Source organism: Chiroxiphia lanceolata, chromosome 3, assembly GCF_009829145.1.
Source record: "Chiroxiphia lanceolata isolate bChiLan1 chromosome 3, bChiLan1.pri, whole genome shotgun sequence".
Lineage (NCBI taxonomy): Eukaryota > Metazoa > Chordata > Aves > Passeriformes > Pipridae > Chiroxiphia > Chiroxiphia lanceolata.
In genome coordinates, this window is record NC_045639.1 from 61,349,925 (window position 1) to 61,365,241 (window position 15,317).

At 35.7% G+C, this 15,317-nt stretch overlaps 1 protein-coding gene across 2 annotated transcripts in view; it reads right to left on the reverse strand.

Annotated features, from left to right (window-relative positions):
* LAMA2 (laminin subunit alpha 2) overlaps positions 1-15,317 on the reverse strand; it is a 359,058-nt gene that overhangs the window by 144,756 nt on the left and 198,985 nt on the right. For both annotated transcript variants that reach the window (XM_032682503.1, XM_032682504.1), the window contains exons 15-17: positions 10,700-10,811; positions 7,129-7,242; positions 1,006-1,133 (exon numbers count right to left, since the gene is read on the reverse strand). In XM_032682503.1, the coding sequence (XP_032538394.1) occupies positions 1,006-1,133; positions 7,129-7,242; positions 10,700-10,811 (354 nt within the window). The remainder of the gene's footprint in view (positions 1-1,005; positions 1,134-7,128; positions 7,243-10,699; positions 10,812-15,317) is intronic.

Below are 15,317 nucleotides of genomic sequence, written 5' to 3' on the forward strand. Positions count from 1 at the left end.
AACCTATTTACCTGGTTTGTTGCACGTCTGTGCAAGACTGAAATGTGATAGTGTTTCTCCTGTTTTGTCAGCATAGTGTTCTCAAACAAGAGAAAGATAATTAATTAACGATGCAAGGAAATACTAAGTAATGAGGATGTCAGAGGAACTATGCCTGAGCAGCAGATATAATAAACCCATATATATCTAATAAAACCAATTCAAGAGCCGTGCTAACAGGAAGGCAGGCTCCCATTCTACAATCCCCTGGAATTTCTGCTCATAAGTGCTTAGGCTATTCCTTCTCTGAACAGTGCAATTTTAATAGGACGCAATGCCACAGACAGGGTTCAGTTTTATTCAACTACATCATGTAAAATTATTTTAGTACTGTTATTTTTCAGGTATTGACTGGGACAAAACCAATGAAAAAATCTTCAAGCTACTCAGTCTATTAAATTAGGCTATGGAGTAGCATAAAAGCTTTTGGTTCTTAGATCAGAGTTTTGAATAACTTTTCACTAGTATTTTATTTAATAAAACAACAGTGATTATTCTGAGATATGCTGACACAATATTTTCGCTCATAAGATCTAAGGATGAATTCAGCTTCCAAACAAAGCACTGAGCAGAAAACTTCACTATTTTATCTGATCAACATAAATTGACTTTAAATTCAGTTACCGAAAAAGCCTACCCATTAAATTTGTAAATTGAGCTTTAACACTAGAAACAACAACTCTTAAGAAGGACAGACAAGCAAATGCTAGTTTTTGGTTCTAAAAGTGATTCCAAATGGAAATGCTGTGTTGTTCTTTCTAAATTAGTCTTATTCAGCTTTTGTCTTGATCTTTGCCTGTCTGTGAAGCACTCTGTAAAACTGCAAAAATTAAAACTTTATACTGCAGAGTATATTACTTGATTGAAACAAGAAAAGATTTCAAGTGTAAATGCAAAACTATAAATCAAGAAATCATGCAATTTACTAAGTGAAAAAGTGTAATATGCAATAAATATACAACTTACTTGTTAGAAGGTATATTTAAGGGGCAAGCACACAACTGACAGTCTTCAGCTGTCCCTTTAGTAGGATCACCATAGAAGCCAGGAAGGCATCTATCACAATATGAACCACCTGTGTTGTGTTTACAGTCCTAAACAGAAGATGAAAAGTATAAATTGACTATTAGAGAACTTACATATGGAAACTTATGTATAAATTCACCTGGTTCATCATCACACCAGGATTGTAACAGCTCTGCAATATATATTCTGATTTTTTTTCTGCTGGTTGAGAAACAGTTCTAGAGGTTAGATATCACAATACATGATTCATGTGTGTTGGGTAGTTGTGTTCTCATGGATAATTTTTTTCTATGTAAAACAAAAAGAATATTTAATTGCAAACCTTTATATTTCCACCAAACAACAGCTGTATTATTGTTCTAGCTTGCTTAAAGAAAACCAACCTTCAGAGAAGCATAAAACAGGTTTAGTATTGCAGTCTTGCAACAGGCCATATTTTGTGACAAACTGTTTTCAGATATTGATTCCAAAAATAAAGCCCACACTACATAATTTATAAAAAGAAATTATTACATTTCACATGTAAGTGCACTAGTTCATTTTACAAGGTATATGGCTAGCTGTATTTGTAAACAGTAGTAAAGCCTGAATTACTAAATTAATACTTATTTGCTGGAATAGCATCCAGACTCTATTTTGTGAGTAGAAACAAGGACAAGTACGCTGTATATAGGGCCCTTTCCAACAGTGTGTGTTTGTCTACATGAATGGCTTTCATAATAGAAGAGAGAGTTAATCTGAGCATATGAAACATGCAACATAAAAATGGTAGTACTAGATTTGCATTTTTGTACATAACTTTTGGCTCATCTCAAATTAAACAATGTTTTAGCAGAACGGAAATTGCTCCTGTGAGAATAGACTTCCCATGATGACTTGCAAGAACCAAGTTTTAAAGAGTAATTACTCTTTCTATTCTTCTTCCTTCTCACATAGAGGGTTTAGAAATTCTAAATAATTTTGTAGAATCCATAATAGATTCAGAAAATTAGTTTTCTGGCTTAATCTCTTTCCTTTCTCCCCCCACATTTTTAGCACATCACACTATTCCTTTCACTGCTATTTGCCACAAGATACCCAAGTGTAGTCCTCTCACAATGAAAAACAGAGAAAGGAGTAGGAATGATTTTGGTTGTTAAATGCCATCTTGATGTGCTTGTGTATGGACTGAAAAAGCACATGACAACTTGAAAAGGCCAAAATGAAAGCCATGAGACAGATTTTATTTAATGGGGTGTGTTTTAGACAATAGGAGAGATCAAATCTAGAATCTTCTTTACTCAAGCTGCTGCTTAAAAACTCTTGAGGCTTGTTTTTGTTTTGGTTTTTTTTTTAAGGTGTAGGTATTTTCAAACTTATGATTTAAGTTAAAATAGTTTTTTAAGAACACTAGAAAATAGTTTTCTCATTTTAATAAGTCATGCATATGGTACTGATTGCTATTCAACAGCCTTACTGTCTGAAACGCATAATTTATTCTCAGTAAAGAAAACAGCAGTATTCTAAAGAACACTGAGTTCTTCACAGCTTTCCAGGATTGTAATGATTTGTACGAAGGTTTTTTGCATTGTGCTCTGCATAGCCAGTACCATACACCTGGGCAGCTGAAAAAGCACAATACCCTTTTTAGTCTTGAGTGCATTGGAGTCAAAAGCATCCATCTCCAGAAATGCTGCTTGTTGTTTCAAAGGGTGCATTCTTATTGCTAGTGCATGCAACCAGCACATCTTCAAAATGAAAGCATTTGTCACGATATTATACTTTAATATATTTAGTAGATTGTGAGCTAATACCAACTTATTGAGACTCTTAATTATGGCTTTAGAACAGTCGGCTGGGTTAAAATCAACTTCATTAGGTCATTTAAGTCCGTTTGATTGTTATTTCAAGTGCTGACATTAAAAGAGAATCTACCAGCCATACCAAAAAAGTATCTGGGAACAATAAGATACGCTTTTCAAAGAAGACGTGTCAAAAACAATTTAAGTGTTTCAAAAGAAAAATCCCTTGCAATTCAACTTTTTAAAGGCATCATGTCAAATTATTTGTGCTTTTTCTGAAAAATAATGGATTCTTTTTTTGTGTTAAGTTTAGCTTTAAATATCCTCAGTCACATCTTAAAGTTTCTGAAGAATATGAACAGCTTATATGTCAAGGATGTTATTAAAGTGAGAGGAACTAACACACTACTTTAAAGCTTTGCATCTCTTGCTGAGTGGTATTTGCAGCTTCTGCTTTTTTTTTAACATAAAAAACCTGAAACCTTCCATTTTGTGGGAAAACAATTCATGTTACAAAGACCTGACCACTTTCTTGATTAAATATTTTCTGGCACTAATCAGTCATTTCCACATACTGTGACTAAATCTCCTCAATCCAGATATCTGTGTTTACTTCCTTACAATCTTAGAACCATAGAATATCCACAGTTGGAAGGATCAAGTCCAGCTCCTGGCCTTGCACAGGACCACCCCAAGAATCACACCATGTGCCTGGGGGCATTGTCCAAATGCTTCTTGAACTTTGTCTTGGTGCCATGACCAATTCTCCGGGAAGCCTGTTCCAGTGCCTAACCAGTCCCTGGGTGAAGAACCTTTTCCTGATATCCAGTCTAAACATCTCCTGACACAGCTTCAGGCCATTGCCTCTGGTCCTGTTACTGGTCACCACAGAGAAGAGATCGGTGCCTGCCCCTCCTCTTTCCCTGGTGAGGAAGTTTTAAGACTGTTATGAGGTCTCCCCTCATTTTATGTCTAAATATTTATGTTTTGAAATTCCACATACTATTTTGAACGCATCAATTTTCTGGACCTCTTTTATCTCTAAACACCATTAAACTTCTCTTGGACAACCTCTGGGTAAGTAAGACTGTGGGATTTATTTTTGTCTGAAATTTTATGTATGACTCAGTCTGTACCCTGAAAACTTTATTGCTGGTGTCCTGAATTGTGTTTTCCACCATTTCCTACCGAGGCAGCTCTTCTGTTTTGGAACAAACAAAATTAACATCTTTATGCCCAGTATCAGGGAACCTTTAATTCACACTGAAAAATGACTCCTGCTTAGCTGCATATGCAGCCGAATGTGTATGAACATGGAAAGAAACAGTCAGAATAGAATGCTAGCGATGAAAATAAAACTTTAATCAGGGAGTATGACTGAGTCCAAGATAGTGCCTTTGGCACACAGACGCCCTTCCTCAGGATATCTGTCACAGAGACAACCAGGGAAGCTGTTAAAGCTAGCTAAAGTAAGCGAAAGTGTAAGCCTGGGTGCCTATTCTAGTATATTCCCCAGACGCCTAGACCTGACAATGGTATAATGTCTTTGGAAGCACGAATATAGCCTTCTGGTATTTTCAAACTACCGTAATGTCAAGATTACACAGACAATTCCCTTTCCTGGTGTTACAAATGTCATCAGGATGTTGCAGAGGCTTTACTTATTTTCACTTGCGGAAGAGCCGGTAGTTCGGCATTTAGCTAGGACATATCATTTTGTTTCCACGCATATAAATATGGATGAAGGCATTTTGTCACTCTTTTGGTGAACACTGTCTAAAGCACATGTCCACCAGATCTGACATGGGCCTCATCCTACATAGTAGGATGTTATTTATACACAAAGGAATACACTGTGGAAGGGATGCCTCTGTGGACTGCCCACTCAGCAATTTGAGCACTACTTAGGGGAGAAGAACTGCTTTCTCTGGGCTTGCTAATAGCGATGTTCTATCCTGCAATGAATGAAACATTGAAATGTGCTTGCTTTTCACAAGGTTTAAGTTTAACCAACTCCTAAAGCTACTGTAAATGTTGTATGTGTAACACTAAAAACAGTACTTCTGAATGTTAGAACTTGCCCTATGTACCAAAGCAGTTATGTGTATCACAATGGTAATGAGAACAATGTATCATGCAGCTCCCTATGGCTGCTGCGTGGATCAAAGGGCTTTGCAGGTTACTGCGAGATATGCGTTAAAATGAGCTTTTTATACAGGCCTGTGTTGAAGCAGATGACTTGAGCTTTTATCATGAGTCAAAAACATATTTCAGCTTCTTTTCAGCTACATTTCAAAGCTAAGGAAGAGCAAAAAGAACTATCATATCAGTAAATTAGGTGCCTAAATTGTCTGTTGTATTACTGAAAAAACACCATGAATAATAATAAGGAGGCCAAAAGGCTGTGTAAACCTCAATAGAAAGAATGCCTTTGATGTGAAACATTTCTCTTTTTCAGCATTCAGACTTCTCTCTCTTTCACTTCAAAAGGCTTATGATCCAAATTGAAAAGCAGCATTTAATAGCCTGCATAGATACTAGCCAATCTGACTTACAGTGCTTTCAAAGATGCAAGAAAATCCAGAACTGATTTTAAGCTCCCTGTGCACCTCTTCTCTATGGTATGATCTAGTTTAAGCTCAGACAGAGCACATAAAACACAGACAGCTTGATAACGTGTATAGATTAAAGTACATCTTCAACTGGTTATTTTCGACTTCCTTGTCAGTACTGTATTATCTTACACCAGCATCCTTAAAGCATCAGAAGGGGGAGCTCCACTGTCTCAGTTAACAGTTCACAACAGTCGAAACGCACAAAAGCAATACAGTAGGCAACTACATGGCCTTCTGTTTTATCCAGGCTGGTGCCACAGACAAAAATAAAGAGGAAACCCGTGCAAGGGCTGAAACTTGAAGACACTGAAGTAAACAACCTCAGAACTTGCATCTGGCTATGTACTCTAAGCAAAATAGACAACAGTTATGACACATCTTAAACAAGACTTTCCCTTCCCTTTCTCTTGTGCTAATTGATTTTATCCCACACTGATATTATAGACATCGTAGCTGGAGACTACAGTCATTAATGTAAGAAATTTTTCTCAAGAAACACAAATCCATATTACACTACTAATAAACATTTTTGTTGAATATTAAGAGAAGGATTCAAAACATAACTGTCATGTCAAACATATTTTTTCATTCTAGGCTTACAGTGTAATCAAATTGAGAACCATTTTAAGCTTCTATTCATGAAAAGGCAATTTGAAAAATTCATTGATCCACACATCAGAGATATCTTGTTTTGCACTGCAATGCAATTAAACATCTATGAGCAAAACAGGAAGAACAGTAATAATTTTAAGTGTCAAATTATACTGGAAAAAGCTTGAATTTTCATTTTGGAATTTTCCCAGCAGATATTTCTTAAGGAAATAAAAGGGAACATTTAGAAACACGCACATTGCAGAACCTGCTTGAAATTCTGCAGGGAAACGAGAGTATATCCCACTAAACTGGCACTGGCTTAAATTGTGCTTCTGCAAGACTAATGAAATGAGACATGTTGTTTCAAGTTTCATGCCATGTCAGACAATATAAAACTAAAAACGCCCTTGAGTCAACCAGAACAGTCTATTCAGCATAATTCACCCATTCCAAAAGGCTACTGAATGGACTGGAAATAGTCATGTGCTGGTAGGCTTGCTATGGATAATATCGTAGATTTAATTGCTGAATTAGTAGGTAACTACATAAAATCTCCATAGCAAAAAAAAAATAAGCTGATTTAGGCCAGATTGCACGCTTTTATTATTTTTCCAAAGTACAATTCATTAAATGTTCCTTTGGGGTTTAGTATGAATTTAGATGAAGGAAGCCACTAACAATATCTTCTCATCAAACTAGAAGAGAATTTACAAAGTTATCTGCTACATACTATAAATTGAATATACTGCAGGAGACAAGTGGGAGGAGATAAATCTTACATGAAAAATTATTAATATATTTGCTGCTTTCTGCATGCCATACCTTATACTATTGATTCTACTGTAAAACATAGATCCTATGTGATAAAGAAAATCCCTTTTTTTTTAAACTATAAGAGATATCATATACGAGGGGATCCTAAATTTCAATAACAGTTCAACATAAATATTTCTTCTGTTAATCACTGGCTTTGTTCTTGAATATTTCAGGTCTCAGAGTACACTAATTCAGTTGCACTAGTATATTGAATTGATGTTGGCCATGCCCATCAAGTTTCCTGTAGTGACACTTACCAGGCATTCTCCTGTGATATCATCACACGAGTCTGCATGACCAAAGCATGTACATGGTGCACAGACTCCACCAAAAATTGTGCCATTCACACGTCTGTGTTGAGGCCAGCACAACTGCAAGATAAATTAGATGAAAAGTTAAACTGTTGCTTGAATAGAGAAAGGAATGAGATTTTTAAAATTTTGTTGACTTTGATGTTTGGACCTGCAAAAAACATACTTGCCAAATGAATAAAAATACCAACATTTCTCTAGAAAGTTGTTCTTCCTAGTGCTGTGGCTTTGCAGTAACCTTAGCCCTAGTGGCAGATGTGAGATTAGAGGCAGCCTTAACTTGATCATTCTTCTGAAATGGTAAAATAAAGCAGAGAAATGAAGGACTGAAATATGACAGCATTAAAGCAAGAGGTACAGACTGAAAAACAGCCAGAAGGTGAAATACTGAAGGAGAGAGAAGGAGAGAAGAAAACCTCAAAACAACAAAAAACGTTTTCTGAGAAGTTCAGCCACAAAGAGCAATTGTGCACCTTGTCTTGTTTGGACTCTAACATAAGGCTGCTTTGAAATAAAACACAGGCTGAAAAACCCACCATCCTGTTATTTACAAATTGTGCTTCTTAGTAATTAGCAACTTCCCTTTAATAAAGTGCTCTGATTTTTTAATTTATTTTTTTTAAATGTCAAATTTAAATCAATATTAAATGCATGGCCAGTTATTTTGTAGGAAAGGTGATACCATACAACCGTGATTTATCAGCAAAAATTCAGCTATTTCATTTCTTCATAAGATGTCAAGCAGCAGTCTTCTGTACTATATATCTCACAAATGGCTTTATAATTTTGCAAACTATCCTTCCACAGTAAGACTGCTCATGTGATCCAAAGACTTTGCATAATATAAAAAGGTGCATGACAGTGTTGACCTTCAAAAGCATCTCACTAGTACAAAGAGAAAGTTTGTACTAATAGAACACTAAAAATATAATTTAATAAAGAAAATCCCTTCCCCTTCACATAGACTCTATAAAAAGGTAACAAGAAGACTCTTCTTTATAAAAATAAAGAAAAATATCTCTTTTTGTCTTACTCCTGAAAAATGTGAAAGCAATATAAACATGACTTGAAATGATTCTTTAAAAAAATTCCAAAACCTGAGACATTATCCCGGTTTTTCCTTCTTTACATTCCTTGTTATGCATTCCTAGAAAACCCTATAAATACTAAAAACTAAAATCTAAAATTATAAAATCCCAAACCTAAAAATCAGCTTAAAAGAAACTACTTTATTTAAATTTCTGGGGCATGAGATGCCAGTGGTTTCTGCAAAAATCTATGTCTTCCTCTTTCAGTGAATGAAAATAATGGTCTTGTGCCCAGATACAATTGATGTCGCACAAAACAAGGCTCCAAAACTCACTAATTCTAAGGGTTAAGACATGGAATATCAACATCAAGGTGTAGAGTAGAACTAAAAGCTTACAGATTGAGATTTTAACAAGAGAAATTATGTAACATTGAAAAGTCAGGAAAGTTCTTGACCATCATTGTGATGCAAGTTAAACACAGTTTCTTCTGCAATGGAAGAAAAGAGTAGATAGAATGGGAACAAATCTGTGGGAGAAGAGCAATTAGATGTGAAGATGTTGACAAATAAAGGCCAGAAAATTCATGAGTGAAGTAACTATCAAAAATGAGTCCAATTGGTATTAAAAACATAATCTGCTTTACTTGTGCTCATGCAATTCTGTGTTCATATACATGCAAAAATGTAGGAATTTTATTTGCCCAGAATCTTGTAAAAAATAAATTCCAAATTTATGCAATGGAACAATCTTAGAAGAGAGAGCATATTTTAGATGGGATTGGTTGTCTTCTGAAGACCGATCACGTCAAAACATTCACAGCAAGAAGATAAGTAAATAATGGTTGTTTTTAGTGCTGCAGCATCTATATCAGGTAGAACAACATCATTATGCAGGAGACAAATACATTACATTAAATAAAGAAAAAAAAATGAAACTGAAAATCTGCACAAAATCAATGAAAATGAAACTCTGCTAGGCTGAAGCTGACAGAAGTAAAGTGTTGGACAAGGCCAAAAGTATTCAGAGGAAAAAACAAACATGTAAAAAAAAATTTAAATTGACATTTTCAACTTCCCTTTCCATAATTTCTTAGCTGCAGTCTGTCTGGAAATCTAAAACTTTATTTTTTTTTTCCTATGCCCACTAGCATGCATAGGAACTTTAAATTTGTAGATATATATATATATGTAAATACTTTCTCTTGTGGAGAAAGTATTTACATATATATAAAATTTCAGGGACTGTTTATAATTGGAGAGAATGTTTAGCACTGAAGGACACAATGTTGGACAGAGAAATTCAGCAACACCAAGACAGGAATTCTACTCGGGTCCTTCAACTTCTACAACAAAAATAGATATTGAAATATCTACAGTCAGGGCTTTTCCAATTGCTTTCTTGGTCATCACATCTAAAAGTGAATTTGGAGAAAAAATGGACAAGTAAAACAAAACAGTGTAAAGCACAATGACACTACATCCAGCTTTTTTCTGAAAATAATTGAACAGACAGACAATGGTCAGACTTTAAAACTATTTCTCAGCCAAGGTAAGCAAGGTATTCCTCTCCAGTTATTTTTCTATCTGTACCATTTTGGAAGTGATAGGAATATCCATAATTCCTTCAGGCTTTCTTTCTACATTAGTTTATCTAGCCCCAGCAACAAGCAACCACATGAGACTAGACTCTAAGCCCTAAATATCACATATAAGCATTAAAAATTTTAAAGAAAAAGAGAGTTGACAAGCAAATGCCTAGAGTGCCTGTGTAAATGGCATACTGTTTGTAGTTTTGTGAAGCAGAGCATCTTGGTGTTTGAAACTATTTCCTTAAAGGCAAAGCTTTTGAAGAATTTTTTTTTGGCTTCTATTTACCCCAAGCTATGCCCATGTGAGCTAGTTACTCATATGTATACTTGTATGAACACATTCTGTGTGAACTAATGAATTTGTTAGGAAAGTGGGTATTTTTCTGAGCATGTGTCTATGTTATTATCCGTAACAGGACCAAAATAGAATGAAACAATCCTCACAAGAACACATGTGCAATTCTCAATGACACCAAGGCAAATGGTAAAGCCCTGGGAAAACAAAAGAGGAAACTCAACCATGGTAACTCAGATAATTTGATCCGGCTTTGTTATGCCCATGTCAGACAACTGACATTTTCGTTGTAATTGTAATAGGTGCATTCATTCATATTATCAATTGGCTGAAGAGAACAAATATTGTTTTCACTTCCTTTTTATTAACCAAAATGTCTTTTCATAATTTAGAAATCGCCACAGAGGTTTAAAACTTCAGATTTTAAATATTTTCAAATATAATGAACTGTTATCTAGAAATAAGGGTAATAAGTCAAGTCATACCAAATTCCTAACAGGAACAGGCAGCTCTCTTATTATCTTCTACCAACACAGGTCTACTGGCTGCTTACAACCATTACAGTGTTAGCCCAATGGAACTAGACTGAACCATGATACTCACCTCGCATGAGGTACCATCATAGCCTGGAGGACAGTCACATAACTCCACTGCAGATGCCACCTTTCTTCCTGTTGAAGTGTGGTCAGCAGCTTCCATGATAACGTTTCTTAGTCTGGATGTAACCGAAATTAAACAGGCAAATTAGATGGAAGTGTATCTGCAGCTGAATGCAACAAATACTTTATAGTGACATTCAGTGCTTGTTTCTGTCTTCCTACTTAAAAAAAAGGTTTTCATATTCATCTATTTCTTCTAAACTACATGTCTGTAGGCTTGTTACTATTTTCGTTCATCATGTGAGGGAGACTATGGTCAGACACACATTGATAAAAATAGATTAAAAAAGTCTCACAGCACAGTAGCAGGAGATGGAAGGCTATTCCTGGCCTGCAAGCCACTTGTGTCAACTTGCATTGCAGTTGCATATAGAGCAAATTTGGCACTAAGCAGACCCCTCAAAATTTATGAACTACCAGTCCAGCTTTCTAAAATATTACATTACTAAGTTTTGGTTATAAGGTCTGGAGATTTGACTTCTGAAAAAGATTTAATCCCTGTCCACAAGGATCGAGAACCTAAGTATTATGTATATCAAAGAAAAATGTATGTAAATGAAAGGAAATCTTCTACCATACATCCTGTTTTCCCCAATAACAGAGAAAAACTAATGCTAGACATTGCCTAAATAGCCATTGTTTAGGCAAACACTGACCATGATTTTTATTTCAAAAGCATGGAAGTATGATGAGAGAAACGATAAGAGTCTTTTGATAATCTTGCAGGAATTATGAGAAACAGGCATCTTGCCGATACTATCCAAGGAGTCTTTCTCCTCTGCCTTTTGCAACTGGACTTGTCTATCTCGCATCGGCCTCTTTAGCCACCAGCGCACTTGTAGCAAATGTGGGTAGAGCCCTTCCCAAATCTTCATTCGTTAAGCTAGTCATGAATGAATGAATGAGAAACAGGTGTAGTTTACCTCAGTAGTATCCATTTGGGGAAAGGGATTTAGGAGTTTAATTCTTATGAGAATTCAGAAGGAACATTAAGGTATTACAAAGGCTCAGTGACTTCACCCAGTAATATTAACAGTGTTTTATTACTAGAGCTACTTGAAGAGCTTCTTTTGAAGTCTTTTTCAGCAAAAAATACCTTTCTATCATGATATATATTTTGTTTAAAAATAATCCATTTTCTTTGGAAAATTTAAAACAAACATTTTTTTCCTCCATAGTAAGGCATTTATCTTTTGGCTGCCAAAAAATCCTGAAAATTATTTGGATGACCTTGAATAAGAAAACATCCTAGAAAAATATTTTGTTGTTCCTGTAGCAGTTGGAGGAAAGGTTAAGACAGAATATTTTCCCGCTTGATTTTATGAGTACTCTAAATAAGACAGACATGAAAGGTAAGGGGGAAAAAAAGGAAGATTTCTGAAATTAAGACAGAAACTTCTGAAAAACAAAAATTTTACCATCTCTAAGAATATGACAGGAATTTGGAGGGACTATCATCGTGGATTATTCAGTTAGAAACTTGAATCTGATTTAGTGATACTAGAACTTCTGTAAAAGGTTCTTGATACTGTTTTAAGAGAAGGATACTTGTTCCTATCCAGATCTTCAGTAAATTCTCTCTCGCTTTTCAATATATGCCCTTTGTTCCATTGCTGTACACTTATTTTGCTATTATGCTTTTGAGTTTTCCTTACAATAAGATAACCAATCTCTAGGATATTAGATATCAAAAAGTGCTGACTTACAGTAAAAAAAAATCCAAAAATTTAAATCTGTAAATGAAGAAACAAAATTTTAATAAAAGGCCAAATTTTATTTCTCCTTTGAACTACAGCTAGTTCCCTCTCAGCACAGATCTTGGAACAAAGAGAAACACTAACACACAGAAACAATCCACTCAGTATAATTCCACATTTCTATTCACTGAATTGTTCCAATTTGCATTACATTCTGCTATTTGCTAAATGGGATTTTAATGTGTTTAACAGTTTTTAGCATTAACAGTTACTCAGTGAAGAAAGCTGCAGTGATTTTCTTTTCTCCCATTTTGATGTTGCAGTTTTGATTCCTCGATGCCATTTTGCATTCATTAAAATACATAATGCTGGCAGTAATGGGGCACTGTATCCTGGAGATGCATGAACAATTTGAGATTAGACATCAAGACCAAATATTTAAGCTGACTGTTACTGTCAGCAGGCAACTGTTGACTTCTAAAAACAAACAAGATTAAAAAGGAAGGGGACGTTTCAGGCTGTATCGGCATAGTTTACTGTCTGCTGTGCCAGGCATCTGAATCACATCAGCTGCACAAGGCTCATGAAGTACTGACCCAATCATTGCTCATTTGTGTTGAAGCCAATTCCACATAGGGAGGAAAACCCTTGGCCTCTTCTTCCCTCTTCCTCCTTGTGTCTAGCACTGACTCTTTTGTATGTGGTTATAAGCAACCTATTATCTTTAGCACCATGATTTCCAATGTCTGTGTCTGCAACATTTACCACCAATGACCACTCCGAATATTAAAACCAAATAAACAGTGCTATTAAACTTTCTTTGAAGCACAAGCTAACAGTATTAGATTAAACAAAACAATAAAAGAGAGTTATCTTTTCCAGGCCAGTTGCTTCTACCACATATGGACTTAACTGCAATATTTTGGAAGATCTGTCAACTTAGAGGAGGATCAGGATATAAACCCAGAAGCTTGGTTCGTGTTCAGACTGATTGCTGTATTTCTGTATTCTCATTTTTTATCCCACTTGATCATCTAAATGAAAGCCCATTCATAATTAGGAAGCTTCCTAATTATGCCATAGAGCAACAACAACACTGTAATCTTAAAAAGACCCAAAAAAATGTACTCAAAACCACGCTCAAGTCAAACTCAGCATTACTGAATTAATACTGTTTCGTAGCTACTTAAAGTGTTACTGACTGATTAGTGTTTCTAGTAAGTTAAACTAAACAAGAGTTAAAAATACAATCTTAAAATTAAAGCTCTTACTAACTGGAAACAATACCATTGAATTTTTAAGTCTCTTTCCACATGACTGCAAGAAAGTTACTTTATCTTACAATGTCTCCATTCTGGTCTCTTTTAAGCACAGATTATAATAGCATCCTTGGAAATGCTTATATATGTGGTGTCAGTAGCCATTTTGAAAATTTGCAGTATTTAAATGAACAGGTTGCTTAATATAGCATTCTCTAATTAGTATGTTGCATAATTCTGCTGGTGCTTTGAAGCAGAAATTGTCATTCATGAAGGATCTAATAACCCTGCAATATTTCTGTCTCTCTGCCAGATCCTCTTAACCCTCTCAAAGGAATATCCATCTGTCCACTGCATATACCTGTTTATAGATATTAAAAAACTTTTAATTCAATCTACTTATCTATTAAGGCTTAGCTCTACACTATGTCTTTTCAACAATGTCATCCTTTGGAGGCCATTAACAGTAGTCCTTAATCAGCACAACATATCACAAAGAATATCTTCTTCATTGGGCCTACATTTTCCCAGCAGTACTAAAGGGGCAGAATATGGAGAAAAGAGTTATTTCACATGATCTTAAGAGTTATGAGCACAGCTTTGTGCCTAGCATATTTTAGCACGAGTGGAAGTCAAAGAGAATATAAAAACTCATTACTGAGGCATACCCTAAAAATCAGCAATATGCCTACAATGACAGATGATAAGATAGGCTGGGTGACAGTAGATGCTCTTGTTGCTACAAGAGGTGACTGTGAGCACAAACTGTTCTGAGAAGACTCAACTCCACTCAGTAAATCTCACTCCCATGGGTGAAACTATGATTCCTACAGTTAAATCAAGGATGAAAAACTGAATTTGTTTAACTGTGATTAGAATTTCACATTTTCTCTTCTCTCATGCTAAACTGCAATGAGCACCCTAACAGTACAAAACAAAATGTGTTTACTTTAGACTTGTGGACATCCTGACAGTAATCACAGTAACACAGTAACCACTGCATTCTTCTCCGGTAAGAGATATCATAGGGACAGCTAGAAATGTACCAGTAATATAAGACCATTTCTAGTAAAAAGGATACTCTTCAAAATTACTTCAGTCCCTTCCCCTAACCCCCTTTTAACTCACTGTCTTTCAGGGACCAACCTTCCTAGCTGTAATGTCACTACACCTAGAAGCTGATGGCTACTAACACAAAGCATAAATTATATGTTTGTCACAGATCTCTTCTTAAAGAGTATTTCCAAGACATGTTTTTGGAAAATTTTCTGTAACCCACCACTAAACTGTTCCAAAGGCTAAATATGAACAACACTACCAAACAGCGAGGCACCACACACGGCCAAATGGCTAAAGCAGTAATCTGGGATGCAGGCAGTGACGTTTAGTCTTCCAAACGTGCCACGGAGAGGTCTGCCACTTCTTACTTACAAGGCACAAATTACAGACTGTGTCTGTTCTACATGTGTGCGCTTATCTGAGCTACACGCTGTTGCCCAGAGGGGATCTCATCCATCCCACCCTCACTGTTCCACAGTAGAGGCAAGATGGAGCCAGTACATGTCCAGCAATGCACTTTCTTCACAGATTTTAACTGCCCAGCTAA